Here is a 22165-nt window from a genome sequence, read left to right on the forward strand (position 1 = left end):
ATTTTCCAGCTCTTTCAGTCGCTTACTGTCGAGGCCGCGGACAGGAGATTGGTTTCCTGTCGCAGAGCTGTTGTGAGGAGGTTCACCGCTTAGCTCCATTGTGCTCAGCCTCAGCGCAAGCAATGCGGCTTAAATTGAAAGAAGAAAACTCGGTTCTGGTAAACACCGGTCGGTGTCGCCTCCATGTGGACGAAGTGCTGTGTGCTGTACACGCTGGCTCAAGGCTGGCTGGCCATTTGTGTCCACCTAGCTTGAACAAAGACAACAGAACGGTTAAATTACAAGGTTAACCCTTTTAGCACCATCATAATAGATTTATTAGTTTCACAGCTTTCAGGGGCAGTTTGAATGATTAACATTACATGAAGTAGCGAGGAGTTACAGTACACATGCACCACGGTGTCACCGGTGAGCCCCGTTGATTTAAAAGGGTAAAAAGCACACCTTTTGGCCAATTGAAACGCATACATATTACGTTTTAATTTATTGTTATGTACTGGATTTAAACTTTTGTCGACGTAGCTCAACACATTTTTTTTCAATGTTTTAACCAGATCGCATCATTTATCAAATTTTTGGACAAGAGGGCAAGTTGATGTAATTTTCTTAAATATAGAAAGAGGCATTTAAAGGCACCTAACGGAGAATATGAATGATGCAGTTATGGTTTTAACAAGTGGAGATACCCTCCGCTGATCATAGAGAAATTACATTTTAATTCGAATGGAAGCATTATCAACAGGGCCGGCCTTGACCATAGGGCAGTGTTAGTAAATGCCAAGGGTGCCGCGGCCTTAAGGGGGTGCAAAAAATCAGGTGAAAATATATTTTTTTACATTTGTTTTGCAGGGGGAATTCACCGTCAGTACAATTATATTAAAATGAAGAGAATGAAAATAATATAAACAAATAAAAGAGGAGGAGCAGGGTGAACTATATACAGTACTTTGGAATAAGCTCACCTCGAGGCTCTCCCATTTCTCCCACAATTTGCAGAGCGACGCAATCGAAGCCCCTCGGAATTAACAACACCAAGCACAACAGAACACTTTTTGCTCTCACAACCTCCCAAACAGCAACACAATTAATAGACATAACAGTTACAATATTAAAGATAAATAAGTACATGTTAAACGAATGTTACAATATTAAAGATCAATAAGTACATGTTAAATTAAGAAGTTAAAACAGAGCCTCATTTGTTGTGGAGAAAATTAAGCCTGATGTTATATAAATTATAAACTTGTGTATTGTTTCTTACTACTTACATTTAGAAGAGTCTAAATTGCCCATAGGTGTGAATGTGAGTGTGAATTGTTGTTTGCTTATATGCGGCCTGTGATTGGCTGGCGACCAGTTCAGGGTGTACCCCGCCTCTCGCCCGAAGATATCTGGGATAGGCTCCAGCGCACCCGCGACCCTAGTGAGGATAAGCAGAATGGAAGATGAATGAATGAAGGAATTTCTTAAAATCCTAAATAGAGAACTCTGGAAACATGTCAACACAACCAAAACTGTCCTGAACACAGGCAAGAAAAAAAAAGACAAAAAGACAACCTGGGAGAAAGAGAGGTTAAGTTGTTGCTTGTCCAATTAGGTGTTGCAACAGCAAGTTACTTGAATGATTTGTTTGGCAGGATACAGTAATGAAATGAAGAAAATTTTCGAATATTTTAAATTGTGAAATATGTTCTTGTAAATTAAAAGCAACGTTATAAACTATTCCTCCCACGCCCCAAAAACATGCACGTAGGTTGATTGGAGACTCTAAATTGCCTCACAGTTCAGAGGTCGTGGGTTCAAATCCGGTCCCCAGCCTTCCTGTGTGGAGTTTGCATGTTCTCCCCATGTCTGTGTGGGTCTTCCCTGGGTATCTGGTTTCCTTCCACATTACAAAAACATGCATGGTAGGTTAATTGAAGACTCCAAATTGTTAAGTGTGAAGGGTTGTTTGTCAGTTGTGCCCTGCGATTGGCTGGCGACCAGTTCAGCATGTACCCCACATCTTGCCCGACGTTTTGCTCCAGCACATCCACGACCCTAGTAAGGATAAGCAGTAGAGAGAATGGATGGATGGGATTTTCTTCTCCATGTAGAAGACACTGTCAACGCAAGGCTCAGGCTCCGCCCCACAGACGTCATGGTAACAAAAGCCAGACTCGCTATTGGCCCAGCAGTATAGGCGGAGTATATACCCCCTTACATGCATGAGACATAACTGGCCCCTAAAAACAGGCAACGAGACAAAAAAGGGTGACACGGATATTTAAAAAGACACATGGGAACTGTTTCAAATTGTGAAAAAAAAGAAGCATAAGACCACAGAGATGCAGCCTACATCTGCAGAGTTCAAGAGTTCACAACACTTTTGAAATAACTGCAGTACAGGAAGTCAATTTACTAACACTAATAATGCAACACAAAAAGATTCGACTATGTAAAAAAAAAAAAAAGTTGAGTTGATTGTTCATTTTCTGAGCTCGTCTAACAACTCCAAACTCAAATAAAGGTCATCCTATTAAAATTGAAAAAAATCCTGCTTGTTTATTTATTAAACAGCTATATCAGAACACGGTGACCATCTAGAGAACAATGAAAAAGAATGTGCGTAACCATTAAAAAATATATATATATATTGTACCCCAAAGTCAGTGTGTATGAATGGCGCATGTCTCAACATCCTCGTCTCCCATTGGACTTTACTGGAGCAGAGCACTGTATGATTGGACGAGTAGCATTGGCTCTTCCGTGTAGTCGAACATTTCTGAGGACGTCAGGACGACTGGCTCGTCCGCAGGTAACCAATGGCGACTCTGTTACCAAGAGACATGACCTATTTAGTCCTTTTTTAACCGTGAAAAGATAATTTATTAAATTATACACAGTAGGTTGTGCCATACGTATCGAATACGCCTTCAGTTAGCGTCCATTAACCTCGCCTGTACAAGGCACAAACGCTTCAAAATTCAAGCGGTAATGTGCATTAAAAATAAAAATGGATTTAGAGACAAAATCGTCTCAATTAAAAAAATCTTGTTAGCGTGGGTCGAGAGTTAAAGCGGAAACAAAAGTGACGATACCACGTTCGAATTCCAAGCGTTCTCTGCTGAGCATTTTGTCCGTTTATTTTTATTTTATTTTTTAAAATATATTGTCTGCTTGAATTACAGCGCCGAAATTCATTGTTACTTGTGCTTTTGCAGGTATCTGACGCAAACAAGCGAGGACAACACGACTCACAATGTCTTTCAGAGATCTGAGAAGTAAGCTGTCCACACCTTCTGCTACATACGCACACAACACATTGAAACGTGGTATAGTTTTGTATTCGTGCAAATGTTCTCATATTTTGTTCATGCAAGACAACTTTCCAACGACAGATTTTACAGAAATGATGAGAGCTTTGGGCTATCCTCGCTTGATTTCCTTGGAGAATTTCAGAACACCGAACTTCAATCTGGTGGCAGAAATCATGATATGGCTCGTTAAAAGGTACATCATTCGGTTAAAGTATCCGTCCACCGATCCCATCCATCCCCCCAGAGTTACTTCTTGTTTACGGAATTGGGTTAGGGGTTACCAGTTTGATACACAATATTGAAATAACAGTTTTGCTCAAAAGACCTTTAATGATATTCATCATAAATGATATTTATCTATGTGAAGATACTGATCACGTTAATTATTTTTCAAAATAACTATTATTAATGAATTAACCATGTTGGAATTTGGAAACAGATAAATATTAATACTCAACTCCTTATTTCTATACATTTCTGCTACTGTTTATATTTTCAAATCATCACTTCTATAACATTCCTAGAAAATCACAATGTCCCATCAGTTGTAAAGTATTTTTTAAGAACAGGCCCTATGGCAGGGGTGTCAAACTCATTTTTGTCATGGGCCACATCACAGTTATGACTTCCCTCGGAGGGCCATACGACTGTGGACCCATCCATCCATTTTCTTTACCACTTATCCTCACTAGGGTCGCGAGCTGCTGGAGCCTATCCCAGCTATCTTTGGGCTGGATGCAGGGTACACCCTGAACCGGTCGCCAGCCAATCGCAGGGCACATAGAAACAACCAACCATTCGCACTCACATTCACACCTGCGGGCAATTTAGAGTCCTCAATCAACCTACCATGCATGTTTTTGGGATGTGAGAGGACCCAGAGAAAACCCACCCAGGCACGGGGAGAACATGCAAACTCCACACAGGGATTTGAACCCCGGTCCCCAGAACTGTGAGGCAGATGTGCTAACCAGTCGCTCACCGCGCCGGCCATTATATGCCCCCTTTAAGAAATATTCTGTCATTCTGCCCCATATTGTATGTAGGTATGAACCTCAGATGGATATTCCTCCAGATGTGGACACAGAGTCAGACAGAGTATTCTTCATAAAGGCTGTGGCTCAGTTCATGGTAATGTGCTGTCTTACCACCATATAAACAATGTAGGACCTGCTGCTCACTTCTCTTGTCTGTCCTTGTCGCAGGCAACTAAAGCACACATCAAGCTAAACACTAAGCGCCTCTACCAGGCCGATGGCTACGCTGTGAAAGAGATGTTAAAGATCACGTCAGTGTTATACAGTGCAATGAAGACCAAGCAGATGGGTCTGGAGGACAGAGTGGAGGAGGACAGCAGCAATTTTAAGTTTGACATTGGATCACGGGTAAGATGATTATATGATGGCGGTGATGTGACAAATCAGTGAATTATTTTGTGTATGGAACTTGTACATAAATGAGTGTAACTTGACAATATGTTTGACTCCCTTGTCATATTTTTTTCCTGTTGTTTGACTTTATACTTACTTTCTCATGTTTCTCAGTACTGTCATTTTTTTCCCGATAAATGATATTGCCAATGCCAGTTATCATTGTGTTTACGGGGAAATCAAATCACAATGTACATTTGTGCTCAATATCGTAGGCACTGAAAACAGTGTTTTCAATTCGAGCAATATTTTCCATGTTTCCACCAAAACTAAGAACTATTTGTAGTACAATACTTTATAATTCTGAGTTTACAGTTTATATTTTTTGTGTATATTAGAAACAGCTCTCAGTAGGATGTAGTTTCACACCCCTGAAAACTACAACCACAGTAATAAAAAAACTGATCAGATCATATTAAAATTGATAATTTTTGATACAGCTGTAATTGTAATTTGTATTTGTGCATTTCCATCTTTAACATTTCTAAAGTCGGGAATTGTATTAGAAGTGTGTACTTTTCTGTTGCTGTGGTTGTCACTTTATTAAGTCTCCCCGTATCTTCCTTCTAGATTTCTGATCTCAAAGCAGCTCGGCAGCTAGCATCAGAAGTCACGTCTAAAGGAGCATCTCTGTATGATTTACTGGGCAAGGAGGTGGAACTTAGGGTGAGTGGAACCGAGCACACAGGATCTTTGAACAATTTTGAGTCCCTATTGTCTTTGACTGCGATTGGCTGACAACCAGTTCAGGGTGTAACCCGCCTCCTGCCCGATGATAGCTGGGATAGGCTCCAGCACACCCGCGACCTAGTGAGGAGAAGCGGCTCAGAAAATGGATGGATGGATGGATATTAGTCTTTGAGAATGTGCACATTTGTTTAGGAAAAGAGAACTGCGGCCATTGCAAGACCACTGGAAATCGATGTGACTGAAAAGGCCCTGAGAGAAGCCATCAGGGAGGCCTTGGTCAGTATTGCAATTTTAGTTTTCTTTTTTACTGCCATATCCTAAAATATTGTTAATGTCATAAATTGACATTTATTCTGTTTGTTATAAAGGTAACAGTGGAGAAGACCAAAGAAATGCTGAACAACATCGTCTCTGATGAGGCCAGCCTGGATGCCAAGATAGAAAGGAAGAAACAGGAACTGGAAAGGAGTCGGAAGAGACTTCAGACACTGCAAAGTGTGCGGTCAGTTGACATTGTTGCTAGAAGTTAATCAGACAGCAGACTCCTATGCCACAATGAGAGTGAATGAGACAGAATAGTGTGCGCGTCAATGCATATGCCAGTCTTTTTAATTGGTGTTGAACACAAATATGGGCACAAATTCCAGTTGTACTGGCCATACACATATTAGAGATGACTAGGAAAAAGGAACCAAGCAATTCTGTTGATCTATATTGATGCAACTGCATGCTAAAATGTCATTTTCATTGTGACGTTTTATAATGAATTTCCCAATTTGTTCTCTCTGTGGTTTATGTAACAGTGCCATTGTAATACTGAAAATGAAAGTTCGACGTACAGACATCCTTTATGTTAACAAATGTTTGCGTGCCCATGGATTCTTACACATTTCTCCTTCACTCTGTGTTAGACCAGCGTTCATGGACGAATATGAGAAGATCGAAGAAGACTTGCAGAAGCAGTATGAGATCTATGTGGCAAAGTTAAAAAACCTGTGTTTCCTGGAGTCTCAGCTGGAAGATTACCATCAGCTGGAGCAAGAGCGTTTTGAGGTGGGTGACTGTATTTATCAGTACACTGTTTTGGCACCAGGCAAATTGAGTGATTAACCTTCAATTTAATTAGGATTCCTGGTATTCTCCCTTTTCCACATTTTTTAGTTTATATTAACGACCATCTAAACTGATTGATAGAATGGTTGGGAAAGATGCAGAGACTAAAAGACCCCACATACTCAACATTTTAAATAAGAATGAAACCCTTTTTGTTATTCTTTTGTGCGGCCCGTTACTAAATTATCCATAGCCTGGTTCTGAGCAGTCCATGACTGTTGGTCTAAAATTTAACTACAACTTCTTAGAAGGTCGGTCTGTTCTGAGATGCAAAAGGAGTCCCAACCAAGTACAGACGAACCTCGATAGAATGGACTAATAGGTGCGAGGGTTGTCCGATATAGCAGATTGTCCGTTACATTGAAGTGGGACATGCACCCATATTACTGTAAAGTAAAAAATTGTTTTGTAGGTTATTTTTATGGGCCCAAACGCCCAGTACAGTACAAAGTTATTGTAAGTGAATATTAAAAAAGCTTGAAAATTTTAAAATTTATCACATTTTATTCAAACTTACGCCGGTGTGCTTGGTCGTTGTGACATTGTTAACGTACAGAACTCATCAGAGACGAGTCGCTTTCATGAGCCGTGGGGAATTTGTGTGCTTCGTAGTTCCAAATCTGTTGCCAAAGGCAAAGGGCTTGACAAAAAACGTACCGTTGCAAAAATAGCATGTTCCAGTCTCCAAAGACTTTTGTACTCCTCAGAGTTAACGCTGCAGTCATGATGCCCTCTGTGCTCTATCTATGTACAGTAGACAATAGATACAGTCCCCTCCAAAAGTTCATCACTATATCGTGGATTTTTAAGCAATCGCTTTATGGGTTTTTACAGTACACAGTAGGGATGCACCGCTATTGATACCAGATTATGTAGATACATTCCTCTTGAAAAGTAGTGGAACGGCAAGGCCAATTCCTTTGGTTTTGTTGTGTACTGAAGACATTTTGGTTTCAAATCAAAAGATGAATATGAGACAAAAGTTCAGAATTCCATCTTTCATTTGATGTTCTTTACATCTAGATGTGTTAAACAACTCAGGACAAGGCACCTTTTGTTTAAACCCACCCACTTTTAAGTGAGCAAATATATTGGAACAGACATTAAATTAACTTAAAGTGAATAACATTTTATATTTGGTGGCATAACCCATACTTGCAATAACTGCATCAAGCCATCCACCCATTGACTTCACCAGACTTGCATTCTTCATTTGAAAGGCCTTAACTGCAGCCTCCAGTTCTTGTTTGTTTTGGGGGGGTCCAAGAGGAATGTATCTACATAATCTGGTATCAATAGCGGTGCATCCCTACTGTGTCAAACAAATTTCAATATTAGTCAAAGACAACACAAGTAAACACAAAATCCAATTTTTAAATGAAGGTTTTTATTGTTAAGGGAGAAAAGAATACAAACCTACATGTCCCTGTGTGGGAAAAAAGTGATTGCCCCCTAAACCTACAACCCCAATTCCAATGAAGTTGGGACGTTGTTAAACATCAATAAAAACAGAATACAATGATTTGGAAATCATGTTCAACCTATATTTAATTGAATACACTATAAAGACAATATAATTAATGTTCAAACTGATCAACTTTATTGTTTTTGGCAAATAATAATTAACTTAAGACTTTTATGGCTGCAATACGTTCCAAAAAAGCTGGGACAGGTGGCAAAAAAGACTGAGAAAGTTGAGCAATGCTCATCAAACACCTGTTTGGAACATCCCACAGGTGAACAGGCTAATTGGGAACAGGTGGGTGCCATGATTGGGTATAAAAGGAGCCTCCCTGAATTGCTCAGTCATTCACAAGCAAATATGGGGCGAAGTTCACCTCTTTGTGAACAAGTGCGTGAGAAAATAGTCGGAAAGTTTAAAGACAATGTTCCTCAGCGTACAATTAGAAGGAATTTAGGGATTTCATCATCTACGGTCCAAAATATCATCAAAACGTTCAGAGAATCTGGAGAAATCATTGCATGTAACCGGCAAGGCCGAAAACCAACATTGAATGCCCGTGACCTTCGATCCCTCAGGCGGCACTGCATCAAAAACCGACATTAATGTGTAAAGTATATCACCACATGGGCTCAGGAACACTTCAGAAAACCAATGTTAGTAAATACAGTTCGGTGCTACATCCGTAGGTCCAACTTGAAACTCTACAATGCAAAGCAAAAGCCATTTATCAACAACACCCAGAAATGCCGCCGGCTTCTCGGGGCCCGAGCTCATCTAAGATGGACTAATGCAAAGTGGAAAAGTGTTCTGTGTTCCGACGAGTCCACATTTCAAATTGTTTTTGGAAATTGTGGACGTCGTGTTCTCCGGGCCAAAGAGGAAAAGAACCATCCGGACTGTTATGGACGCAAAGTTCAAAAGCCAGCATCTGTGATGGTATGGGGCTGTGTTAGTGCCAATGGCAAGGGTAACTTAAACATCTGTGAAGGCACCATTAATGCTGAGAGGTACATACAGGTTTTGGAGAAACATATTCTGCCATCCAAGCAACGTCTTTTTCATGGACGCCCCTGCTTATTTCAGCAAGACAAGGCCAAACCACATTTTGCGCGTGTTACAACAGCGTGGCTTCGTAGTAAGAGTGCGGGTACTAGACTGGCCTGCCTGCAGTCCAGACCTATCTCCCATTAAAATGTGTGGCGCATTATGAAGCGTAAAATACGACAACGGAGACCCCGGACTGTTGAACAGCTAATGCCACAGCATCTCAATAGAATTCAGGTCAGGACTACATGACTGCAAAGTCTTCAGTTTGTTTTTCTTCAGCCATTAAGAGGTGGACTTGAATGATTGCCTGTCCTGTCCTTGCCTCACAGGGTGTAGCACTACTGACCCATACAACACTCGAATCCAATCTGTCATTGTACTAGTTATATGCTTTACTTTCTTCATCTTGTTTACAGCAAGTGCTTGTATTATCCATCCATCCATTTTCTGAGCCACTTCTCCTCACTAGGGTCGCGGGCGTGCTGGAGCCTATCCCAGCTGTCATCGGGCAGGAGGCGGGGTACACCCTGAACTGGTTGCCAGCCAATCGCAGGGCACATAGAAACAAACAACCATTAGCACTCACAGTCATGCCTACGGGCAATTTAGAGTCTCCAATTAATGCATGTTTTTGGGATGTGGGAGGAAACCGGAGTGCCCGGAGAAAACCCACGCAGGCACGGGGAGAACATGCAAACTCCACACAGGCGGGGCCGGGGATTTAACCCGGGTCCTCAGAACTGTGAGGCTGACGCTCTAACCAGTCGGCCACCGTGCCGCTGCTTGTATTATGTTTTCTTATATTTAGTTATCTTTTCACTCTCCTTTGTTTTTTTCTGTCTGTCCTTTAAAAACTTTGTTCCGACTGAAATTATCAATAAATATCCATCGGAGTACAAACAAACTACAGCGGCAGCTTAAAAGGTCCCATGTGACACAGTAAAACTGTTCCGGCATAAAACGGATACAGATCTTCCTTTGCTTGACCTAATAGCTGAAAAGGACAGAGAGAGAGAGAGAGAGAGAGAGACAGAGAGAGAGAGAGATGGACTTGCTGGTGTGTTTTGGATCATTGTCCTGCTGCAGAACTCAAGTTTGTTTCAGCTTGAGGTCAACAGATGGCCAGACATTTTCCTTCAGGAATTTTTGGTTAAGACAGCAGAATTCATGATTCCATTTTTCACTGCAAGTCTTTCAGGTCCGGAATGGCAAAACAGCCCCACACCATCACACCACCACCACGTTTTACTGTTGGTATGATATTCTTTTTCTGAAATGTTGTCTTACTTTTACGCCAGATGTAATTGGACACACACACACCCTCCAAAAAGTTACACTTTTGTCTTGTCAGACCACAGAGTATATTCCCAAAAGTGTTGGGGGTTTATCAAGATGTCTTCCGGCAAAATTGAGATGAGCCTGAATGTTCTTCTTCTGTTGCTCAACAGTGGTTTTCAGGGTTTGCACAGTCATGAAAAACTTGGAACGGTTATGGAAATTGAAAATGCATTTTCCAGTTCCATGCATGTTTTTCGGCCAAAACCTGAGTGCCCAGAGAAAATCCATGCAGGCATGGGGAGAACATGCAAACTCCACACAGGGTGAGCCCGGGTCCTCAGAACTGTGAGGTAGATGTGCTAACCAGTCACCCACCCTGTTGCCTGGATAATATTTTAAGATGCATAAAACTTAAATAAAATGGTGTAACATTTGATTAAAATTAAAATGATTACAATTCAAATTGGCACGGAAGTGCAACGTCGCACTTAGAGCGGTGTACGCCGCAATACAGAAAATGGAACAGGTCACGGCGTTGAGGGTTCACTGGCATACTCAAGCGTATTCTGAATGTGGATTTCAAAGAACGCAATGCCAGGAAAGTGCCATTTTAGAAATTAGTAGCTTTCTAAAGAGAGGTTTCAACTTTGGTTAGAAAAAAGACCCTGAGCACAGACGTGCGAAATGCCGACTTTGCTCAAAAGCTTTCGATGTAACCAACATGGGAGAAGTGGCACTGGTAAGCCACATGAAGGGGAAGAAGCATTTGTTGGCTGTCAAAGAGAGTAAAAACTCCATCAGGGAGTTTTCAGGTTTCGTTATATACACAGTTACTGCACCACAGACTGCCAAGGCTGCAGGTTCTGCTATTCCAACGGCGAAGCAGACAAGTTGGACATAACAGCAACAACAAATTCTAACAGCAGAAGTTCTGTGGTCATAAAAAAATATATTCTTACAAGTTGTCGGAAGATGTAAGTCATCTTTTCAAGTTAATGTTTTCCTACAGCAAGATAGGTGGATAGTTTAGAATGCCTGCTATTTAAAAAGTCTGTCTGCCTCACCTTTCTCACTCGTCCATTTGTTTTCCTCTCAGGAAGCTGAAAACACTCTGAGGATGATGCAGCAAAATCTGAAGGAGGACGATAGAGATCTAATGAGGAGCTCATGTGAGTCACACAGAAAGCAAAGCTTTAACAACATCTCAAAACAATGTTAAAATAAATGACATCCAAGCAGCCACTAAAGTACAATGGAGTTGACAGCCAGTTAAGTGTCACGTTGACTTAATTTTTATGAAATCTGTTTCAGTGAAAGATGTGGACTCTGATACCGACGTTCTTGAGGATGAAGGTGATATGGACAGTGACTTGGAAGAGTCTCGGCCCTCCAATCCAAGGCCCATGAGAAATGGCTTGATGGCTGTTAAACAGACAAACGATTTGTTCAGTATGTCAAATACAGCCATTTATCTCTTGAGCGTAGATTCAATTTGGAATATTCTGCGGGTTTTAATCTGATTGTTGTTATTGGATTAAACCTGATGCAAATTGAGGTAGTCACTGAGTATACATGACATGTCTGAACTATTACCAATAAGATGTATATATATTTCTTTCCAGGAAGAGGAACAAGATTTATTGGGAACATGCAGGGTGGTGACAGTGATGAGGTAAACGCAGTTTTCATGAAGTCGATTACCATACATACATCTATGATCTCTGTTCACAAAGACTGTTTCCTGTATTTCACCCATCCATCTCTTTGCACTCACGTGTACTGAAAGCCCACATTAGCCATTCCCCGAAGGCCAAAACAACTGGAAGGACAGGTTTGTTTGTGCAGGGCCAGTGCCTGGCTGATTTTCTTTTTATGTATTAAAATTATCCATCCTGAAATTTTCCATGTGAGATGTTCCTTTTAAATTATTATACAGTTTAATTTCCATGTCTAGTTCCAGTGTATTTACAAAACTCTTTAGCCATAATAGTAGCAATGTGACAAGTGGCCTCCATCTTTGTGGAATTTTCTAAAAATAAATAACATGGAATGAACACTTCAAAGGCCTCTAAATCCTCCATAACAAATAAATTGACAAAAAAAACAATGATTAAAGTACATGACCTCTTCTACTGCCCACACTGCTCTACGCACAAATAATGTTCCATTTGCACGATTTTAGTGGAGGTTTTTGGAGAGGTGACGATGTTTGAAACGTCAGCTATTTTGATGCATCGACTTTGAGAACCCCTTGGAATTTCGGCCCGTACCTCATTGGTGGATATTTTTAACTGAAAATTATCAGACAATCGATGAAGGGGTTCCCTAATTAGCAGACGAAACCAAAAGCTACAGGTGATAGGTTGAGAAATAATCAAGTAATACTGTTTTACTCTAATTTGAAGGATTATTTTTTTTAAATCCCATTTTCAATAGGTGATGTCACACAAAAAGTTGCCCTTTTTTTCCGACACAAAATTATTTTTTCACAACCTATCAGATTTTCAACATTTTTGGTGCGTTGTACTCTGGTTGAACTGGTAATTCCAACTCGATTCTGCATTTTGACAGACTCATTTTTGGGAAATCTTGGCACGTTGCTAATAATAGTAGTTTCTGTAGTTATTTAGTGTTTGTTTCCTTTAAAGATATAATAATGACTACCAAGTGGAGCTTTTGTTATGGATTTTCTGTCTTTTTTTCTATTTTAGTCAGAGGACAGTGAAATAGAGGCGGACGATGATGATGAAGAGGAAGAAGGCGAGGACGAGAGCAAAGAATTAGATGACAGTTTGGAGGACCATGTGTCCAGGGCAACGCGCATCTCCAAGGGACGCACAAGGCCCCCTCTTTTTGATGAGAGCGACAACGACTTCTGAATACCAGAATTCATTGTGGGAGCACAGAGCATCAATGTACAATAGCCCTTGTCATTTGTTCATTTTCTTAATAAAATATAAATAGTTTGGTCCTCTGTTCCCTAAACTCAAGTTTCTTCTTCTTTTCCTTTCGGCTTGTCCCTTTAGGGGTCGCCACAGCGCGTCATCCTTTTACATGTAAGCCTATCTCCTGCACCCTCCTCTCGAACACCAACTGCCATCATGTCTTCCCTCATGACATCCATCAACCTTCTCTTTGGTCTTCCTCTCGCTCTTCTTGCCTGGCAGCTCCATCCTCCTCATCATTCTACCAATATACTGACTCTCTCCTCTAGACGTGTCCAAACCATCGAAGTCTGCACTCTCTAACTTTTGTCTCCATAACATCGAACCTTAGCTGTCCCTCTGATGAGTGCTACTTTCATCTATTTTCTATACCACCTGTCATTAGAGGAGCGGGTGACCTGGCACATATCCCAGCTACTTGATTGCTCATGGACTCGAAATCATTTCATGGCATCACAGCAACACTATATCAATATTGAAGTAAGAAAGCCTTACCACAAAAGCTGAAGCTGTTACAGCTGCGAAGGGTAGACCAACATCATATTACACCATATGGAGTTTGAATGAGATAACACCTAAAATCATGTGAGTCAAGAGCGAATACTTCTGGCAACAATGTGTATTTGCATCTGATCTGACGATTGCTATGATAAACTGTGATGTATTTATAAGCTATAGCCCTCCATGAATACCTTTACAATAATATTTTATCTACATAAGACAGAAACAAACCTTGATTTGTTGTTTTCAGTGGGAAAGGTCTGAGGGACATGAGGTTTAATATTAGTGTGTGATCATCGTACATCAAAAAGTCTTTGTGACGTATTTTCTTTGACATAGACGTCGCCGTGTTTGTTGCCAAGTCAAACATTAATGTACTCGCATTATTGACCTGAAATTGTCCACTAAGTCTTGCACAGTCGCCGTCATAGTAATGACCACAGGTTAGGTTTGTTGCTGCATTTTGCTGTTGTGATGACGCCCCCCACTCTTTCTGTTCTTTGTCAGATGGCTGCAGTACTCATGTCTACTACAAACCAAACACAAGAAGTAAACACAACATTTGGTCTAGCCTTATAAATAATTAAAATACGTTATTAACATACGAATAAACCTTTCTTATCAGATGCAATGAAAATTAAAGGCGTTCTTCCAGTTAGTTAAGCATGAGGCTTTGCGATTGCCTTTACATTCTAGAAAATATTTTCGGAGAAATAATTTACAGTTTCATGCGAACTAAAAACAATAAAATTATTTAGTGACTGGCATAGATATCGTTATTTATATTTTCGGTGACGAGAACTGACGTTAAAAAAGTAGGACCAGTTGTATCCAGTACGTCATCAGTGTGCGTCGAGAGGAGGTGGCTGATGTCTTCGAAAAAGCATATTGCTGTCGTCTAGTTACGACCTGAATTTCGTCTGATATTGGTATGATGCAATAGTTCTTCTTACATTATATTCATTCGAACGGAGAGTGACAAGTTAATAAACACGTTTGACAGGTTAATTCAGCTAACATCCGCTAGCACTAGCTTTATATCTATATACACTGATAAACAGAACTGCTGCCCTTTGTATGATTTTAAATCATATCAATAAGTCTGTCTGTCTTTTTGCTGGGCTATAATTTGAGAAAAACAGTCCGTAGTTGTTTTATCATAATCTAAAGAGGGACTTCCCATGACCTTTTTCTCATTTTAACCGGTTACTATTACTAACGTTGAACAACTTCAAAATATAGGAAATTATATTACATGACGAAATATATAAACAAATGTACGCTATAATTGCTCAATTTACAATCGATGTTTTTTTTTTTTTTTTAATAAATACATTTTTTTTTGATCATGGTGGTGTCTCATTTCATGCCAGCTGAACAACGGCTGCTGGGATGCCGAAGAAGTTCCAGGGTGAGAACTCCAAGGCGGCTACAGCCAGAGCCCGCAAGGCTGAGGCTCAGGCAGTGGCAGATGCGCGCAAGAAGCAGGAAGAGGATGATGCCCTGTGGCAGGAAACTGACAAACATGTACTCAAAAAAGAGCAGAGAAAGGTAGATACTGATCCTAATCTGATGTGTAAAACATTCTATCCACATTTCATGGCTTGTGTTCAACTGTTCTGCAAAAATCAGAAGATGTGAAAGTCTGAAACTATTTTCGGCCTTTGTAGGATGATAAGGAGAAGAAGAGGGTGGAGCTATTGGAGAGGAAAAAGGAATCCCAGAGACTCCTGGATGAGGAGAATGCCAGAATAAAAGGCAAAGCCCAAAAAGAGGGTGGAAGCGGTGGAAAGGTGACTCGAGCCCAGATAGAGGAGGTTATGCAAAATGTCCCACAACCTCAGCACATCAAGCCAAAAGGTAATACGTGTTCATGGAAAGACATTTTTTGGGATCAAACTATTCAATCTTCCTCAACCTTACATATTGAAATGACAAATCCCATGTCACAGACAAGAGCCATCTGGAGATTCCACTGGAGGAAAACGTAAATAGAATTATTAAGGAGGACGGAACAGTGGAAGCTAGAACAGTAGAAGAGGCCATTGCTGTGCTCAGGTAACAGTTGTTTTGATACACACAGAAATATTAATGGCAGCATCCTTTTAGGGTTCTTTCATACCAATACTTTGCTTTCTCCGTCACATAACAGTTGATGAGATGGTAAAATTTTGTCTCTTTTCCCCGGTTTGGTTTATTTTCACAAAGTAAAAACTCCTAGCAAACCAAAATGCCTTTCAACAAACCATGTGACATTGCTTTCTTGTCATATTGGTCAGTAGCGGGAGCAAGAATATAAACAGGAAGGTTGTTGAAGTATGCTTGTGAATATTCTCATTCATCCTGGTGACTTCATTTTTACGGCACTGAATCGATCGCCACTGGACAAGTGAAAAGACCATCTCTGAACAGAATAGGTGCCTTACGACACCACACATCTCCCACATACAATGCCGTACTTCCGTCAGTTCCAAAGAGACTCAGTTATTCTACCTCCAACAAATAGACAGACATAAACACGCCCCAAGATTTGCTTGATTTTTGAGTCTCATCTTTCCCCCAGAAAAAGCACTCAGCAGGGAAACAAATTACAGTTTTATAAAAGTGGACCAAAGGGTGCTAGCCTGAACGCACTTGAAGCCAGGTACCCACTGAATGATTTTTAACATACAAGTCCCCACACAGAACGTGGAAAAATATTAGCATTGTGTGTTTTTACTGCTCTTATAGTGTGTGGCTTAACAATGAACGGCACACACACAATAATATCGTCACTGATAATCATGTCTCTCTTCCCGCATACCTGATGTCTGGCGTAGTTCCAAGACTAACGTGAGATGTAGCACGTTGGCACAAGGAATCAAGACTGCTGAAAAATACTAAGTGTAATAGTAGAAGAAGACAATAATAATAAGAAGAATATAAATAACGGGCTAATAGTTAGCTAATAAGATGATAGGATTGTGGTTATACACTGTGTCATTTTTATTCTCGTGAATGACTTAAATGAGACACGTACAAACACTTAACACAACTACAGTGGAACTTCTGTAAGCTTTTTATAAAAAAGTTTTTTTTTTTGAGGCCATATGCACCCATATTACTGTACAATACAAAATTGTTGTTTTTTTCGTGGCTTAAAATTCCCAGTACGGTACCAAGTTATTGTAAATGGATGTTAAAAAAAAAAAAAGCTTTAATGTTTTAAAGTTTCACATTTTATCCAAACTTACCAAGCCGGTGTGCTTGGTCATGGTGACATTGTTGACGTACATTACTCATCATAGCCAAGTCGCTTTCATGAGCTGCGAGAAATTTGTTTCCTTCCTAGTTCCAAATGGAAGAGCTTGAGAATAAAAAGCACCAGAACTCAGCATTTTGGCACAAAAGGAAATGTCACACGACACTGGTGATGTTTTTTTTTTTAATGGATGGATCATGGAACCAAATGGTATAAAATTTTTATTCCTTTCCACAGATGAGGCACAAGGTTAGTGTTTGTGATACTGTGAGACAACGTTTGTGAATTTTGTCCCAATTCATTGTGATGTAAAGTTGCTATGGTGAAGTTTTAGCTAAATGTTAATTTTTTTGTGTTCTGTCACTGGCTCTTATATTGGTTTGAAGACTAAAATAAACGCTAAAAACAATCAGTGCAAAAGTACAACCGACCGTTTACATTGTTAGCTGTCTCAATGTTGGCATAGACGTATTTTATTGTTTCACTCACTCAATTGACTGAGAGTTGACTTCACTGAAGCTCCGCACAGTGTAGACTGAGGCTCGGAGCGCGTCAGACGCTACACATCGTGAAAACCTCCTTTGCACAATATAATCTTATTCCAAGTGTTGCACTGAGGCGACTGGTCATTAATTTTAACAAAGTTAAGACACACTTTTGTTCGCCGCCGCCGCCTTAGGGCACAAGCAAGTCTTCGTGCGTGTTCTTCTTCGTTGGTTTTCGCCACTTATTTGGGGCCGGCGGACTAGGCATCAAAACTAGGAACAGAAAATTTTAAATTAGAACGATTCGGGGAGAACCAGAACGTTAGTCCCGGTTCCAATTTGTTCTCGATTCTCGATACCCAACCCTAGTCATATTGTACAACCCCAATTTCAATGAAGTTGGGACGTTGTGTTAAACATAAATAAAAACAGAATACAATGATTTGTAAATCATGTTCAACCAATATTTAATTGAATACACTACAGAGACAAGACATTTAATGTTCAACCTGATAAACTTGATTGTTTTTAGCAAATAATCATTAACTTAGAATTTTATGGCTGCAACACGTTCCAAAAAAGCTGGGACAGGTGGCAAAAACGACTGAGAAAGTTGAGGAATACTCATCAAACACCTGTTTGGAACATCCCACAGGTGAACAGGCTAATTGGGAACAGGTGGGTGCCATAATTGGGTATAAAAGGAGCTTCCCTGAATTGCTCAGTCATTCACAAGCAAAGATGGGCGAGGTTCACCTCTTTGTGAACAAGTGCGTGAGAAAATAGTCGAACAGTTTAAGGACAATGTTCCTCAACGTACAATTGCAAGGAATTTAGGGATTTCATCATCTACGGTCCATAATATCATCAAAAGGTTCAGGGAATCTGGAAAAATCACTGCATGTAAGCTGCAAGGCCGAAAACCAACATTGAATGCCTGTGACCTTCGATCCCTCAGGTGGCACTGCATCAAAAGCCGACATCAATGTTTAAAGGATATCACCACATGGGCTCAGGAACACTTCAGAAAACCAATGTTAGTAAATACAGTTCGGTGCTACATCCGTAGGTCCAACTTGAAACTCTACAATGCAAAGCAAGAGCAATTTATCAACAACAACCAGAAACGCCGCCGGCTTCTCTGGGCCGAGCTCCTCTAAGATGGACTGATGCAAAGTGGAAAAGTGTTCTGTGGTCCGACGAGTCCACATTTCAAATTGTTTTTGGAAATTGTGGACGTCGTGTCCTCCGGGCCAAAGAGGAAAAGAATCATCCGGACCGTTATGGACGCAAAGTTCAAAAACCAGCGTCTGTGATGGTATGGGGCTGTGTTAGCGGTAATGGCATGGGTAACTTACACATCTGTGAAGGCACCATTAATGCTGAAATGTACATACAGGTTTTGGAGAAACATATGCTGCCATCCAAGCAACGTCTTTTTCATGGACGCGCCTGCTTATTTCAGCAAGACAATGCCAAACCACATTCTGCACGTGTTATAACAGCGTGGCTTCGTAGTAAAAGAGTGTGGGTACTAGACTGGCCTGCCTGCAGTCCAGACCTATCTCCCATTGAAAATGTGTGCCGCATTATAAAGCGTAAAATAAGATAACGGAGATCCCGGACTGTTGAACAGCTGAAGCTGTACATCAAGCAAGAATGGGAAAGAATTCCACCTACAAAGCTTCAACAATTAGTGTCCTCAGTTCCCAAACGTTTATTAAATGTTGTTAAAAGAAAAGGTGATGTAACACAGTGGTAAACATGACCCTGTCCCAGCTCTTCTGGAATGTGTTGCAGCCATGCACAATGTGATTTGCAAATCATTGTATTCTGTTTTTTATTTATGTTTAACGCAATGTACCAAATTAATTGGAATTGGGGTTGTATATCTGTGACCTGGAAATACATCAATCCCATTCTCTGCCTGTATTGCACCACAGAATCAGAATCATCTTTATTTCGCTAAGTATGTCAAAAACACACAAGGAATTCATCTCCGGTAATTGGAGCCGCTCTAGTACGACAACAGACACTCAATTGACAGAGAATACTTTTGAGACATAAAGACATTGAGAAAAACAGTCACTGAGCAATAAAAGGTTGCTAGGAATTTGGTAATGCCGGTACAATTATTATTATTATTATTTTTGACAATTGTGCAAAAAGATGCAGAGTTCTCTAGCAATGAGAGCAGTTTCAATGACTAGAGCAATAGTCCGGTGCAGTGACCCTTGTGCAAAGGGCGCCGAGACTTCAAGAAATGTATGCAGTTTAAAGTGACTAGTAGTGCGATAATCTAGGACAATGTCGATTGTGCAAATGTTGCAGATACTACTCAGTCTATTCTGCAAATGGTGCAGATGCTACTCGGGCACATGAGTGGCCAGTATTGGTCAATAACAGATATGCAAATAGTGCAGTGTGGCGAGACTACTACAGTGAGTGCACGAGTAATGTATAATTGGCCCGACAGAAATGTGACAACAAACTCAAGACGAAAAAAAATGGCAGCATGTTGCAAGGGAATTGTAATTTAACTGTTTAGGAAGTTAATGGCAAGAGGGAGGAAGCTGTTGGAATGTTTGTTAGTTTTAGTTTGCATTGTTCGGTAGCGCCTACCTAAGGGAAGGAGCTGGAAGAGCTGGTGACCAGGATGTGGAGCGTCCAAGAGGATTTTGCATGCTCTTGTCTTAGTTCTGGCAGCGTGCCAAGTCCTCAAGGATGGGTTGGAGGGTACCGACAATCTTTCCAGCAGTTTTGATTATCCGTTGCAGTCGGAGTTTGTCCTTTTTTGTAGCAGCACCAAACCAGACTGTGATGGAAGAACACAGGACTGATTCGATGACCGCTGTGTAGAACTGCCTCAACAGTAAACAACAGAGGCCAATTCTGGAACTAACAGACTTTGTCAACGGCATTTTAAATGACAAATGAAAACTATTTTTGGACAAATTGTTCATTCCCGACGGTCTGTTTTATCCGATGTCCATTATATCAAGATCTGTTTTATCGAGGTTCCACTGTAGTTATTCCTCTTTTTCTGTTCGGCAGGTCGCTTCTTAATTTGCTATCGTTCCGTTTCACGTCACAATCACACAAGTCCGTGGCTCGGCTGAACTTGGTGATGACCACATGCAATCGGAAATATTGAACAGGTTTACCATTTACGATTGTCAGTCTCAAATATTTCCGAGTCGATCGACGGTTGGGGGGGGGAACAAAAATTATTATTACAATCCACACCGAAAATTTCATCTTTCAGGATATTTTTTTTACAGACATTTGCTAATCAGTCCTTTGCTGATTTTGATTATAAGGAGAGAATATGGGTCAAATTTGACCTGGTTATCTGTGTATACCCCGCTTAAGACTTGAAGTAAAAGCATGTTTCATGTTGCCAACACGCCTGTCTTTCAGCATTGCGCCTGAGGACCTGGACCGTCACCCGGAGCGGCGGATGAAAGCCGCTTTCACTTCTTATGAGGAGGCCAACATGCCACGCTTGAAGATGGAAAACCCCAACATGAGATTGTCTCAGCTAAAACAGCAGCTGAAGAAGGAGTGGATGAAGTCTCCCGAGAACCCCCTCAATCAAAAATTTGCAGAGTACAACTCAAAGTGAAGGCACTGATGTTTCGTATCAGCGCTTAACCCCCATTGGAAACTGTCTTATGCACCTTGGAAACATTTAGTGCAAAATCAACTTAATTCATTCAAAAATTTAGTGTTTCTTTCGGGAACATCTTTTTTCGCCCTCACACTTTACCCCCTTTCATGCTGCCTTTCCATAATTTGGATGTGTCAGATGCCTAAAGGTAGAGCCGGTATTTATTCACCTGTGCCTTCCGTTCAGAACTCACCTAAGCGAAACATTACTGACAATTGATGCAGCTTCCCGCGTACATATAATTAGATGCATAGCGACGTCAGTGCCCAGATCTGGTGTGATGTATAAAATGCTTGTCGAACAGAGACTATTGCTTTCAAGCAGCAGGGCGGGGGAAATGATTCTCTGGTGTCATTCTCTGGTCCCGACATCCCGCTATCCCCTTTCACACAGGCGGTGTTGCACCTCTGTTACGCTTCTGATGTGAAATAGGAAGCTGGACACCTTGCGGGTTGACTTTAATGCCTCCACTGGGTATAAAAGGTGAGAAATAGTCAACTTTGATGGGCAGTGTGAAAGGTGGAAGGTGCTTCGACAAGCAGAATTCAGTTAATCATGCAAGACTAACGTGAAATGACATTCTCATGACATTGTTTTAACACACTTAATAGAGGTTGGATTTCACATGCTTTCACACTAACTTATTAAAGTGGAACATCCGGTAATCATCTCTTCATTCAGTGTAAAGTTGAGGACAAATGGTAATCTTGTTCCTGCGTGATTTACAAAATTATGTTCCGTTTTAGCCAGCAAATTGTTCTTAAGTTGTCATCTGTTATTGTCGTTCACCCTTTAATATCACCAATTGAGCATCCGTCATCTCCTCCACCAGACTGTATGGCCATTAGGTTGTTGTGATTTGGCCTGAGATTAAAGTGAATGACATCTGAGCTAATTCTGCTGTATGAATGGTTTATTTACCAATCAATTAATGGATTGCTCATTAAGTGGGAGATGTAATCGGGCAGCGAAACATCTTGCCTTCAAACATTGAAGGAAAT

At 40.7% G+C, this 22165-nt stretch overlaps 2 protein-coding genes across 5 annotated transcripts; both read left to right on the top strand.

Annotated features, from left to right (window-relative positions):
* Positions 1-2663: 2663 nt before the first annotated feature.
* Positions 2664-13293, top strand: cluap1 (clusterin associated protein 1). Of its 4 annotated transcripts, none has more exons than XM_061780024.1 (13): positions 2664-2797; positions 3204-3263; positions 3381-3492; positions 4346-4430; positions 4505-4684; positions 5300-5395; positions 5612-5695; positions 5788-5921; positions 6331-6472; positions 11419-11491; positions 11634-11771; positions 11945-11994; positions 12109-13022. In XM_061780024.1, exons 2-13 carry the CDS (start codon positions 3242-3244, stop codon positions 12244-12246), a joined length of 1254 nt encoding a protein of 417 aa, XP_061636008.1. In that variant the 5' UTR covers positions 2664-2797; positions 3204-3241; the 3' UTR covers positions 12247-13022. The 4 variants fall into 4 exon arrangements, with proteins under 4 accessions (XP_061636008.1, XP_061636005.1, XP_061636006.1 ...); XM_061780021.1 differs by lacking the exon at positions 12109-13022 and adding an exon at positions 13034-13293 and having other exon boundaries at positions 2667-2797; XM_061780022.1 differs by lacking the exons at positions 2664-2797; positions 12109-13022 and adding exons at positions 2806-3117; positions 13034-13293.
* A 1276-nt stretch (positions 13294-14569) lies between these two features.
* ccdc124 (coiled-coil domain containing 124) lies at positions 14570-22059 on the top strand. Its single transcript, XM_061780009.1, has 5 exons — positions 14570-14697; positions 15142-15319; positions 15439-15628; positions 15721-15826; positions 20915-22059. Exons 2-5 carry the CDS (start codon positions 15161-15163, stop codon positions 21117-21119), a joined length of 660 nt encoding a protein of 219 aa, XP_061635993.1. The 5' UTR covers positions 14570-14697; positions 15142-15160; the 3' UTR covers positions 21120-22059.
* The last annotated feature ends 106 nt before the right edge of the window (positions 22060-22165 follow it).

Source organism: Phyllopteryx taeniolatus, chromosome 7 (genome assembly GCF_024500385.1).
Source record: "Phyllopteryx taeniolatus isolate TA_2022b chromosome 7, UOR_Ptae_1.2, whole genome shotgun sequence".
Lineage (NCBI taxonomy): Eukaryota > Metazoa > Chordata > Actinopteri > Syngnathiformes > Syngnathidae > Phyllopteryx > Phyllopteryx taeniolatus.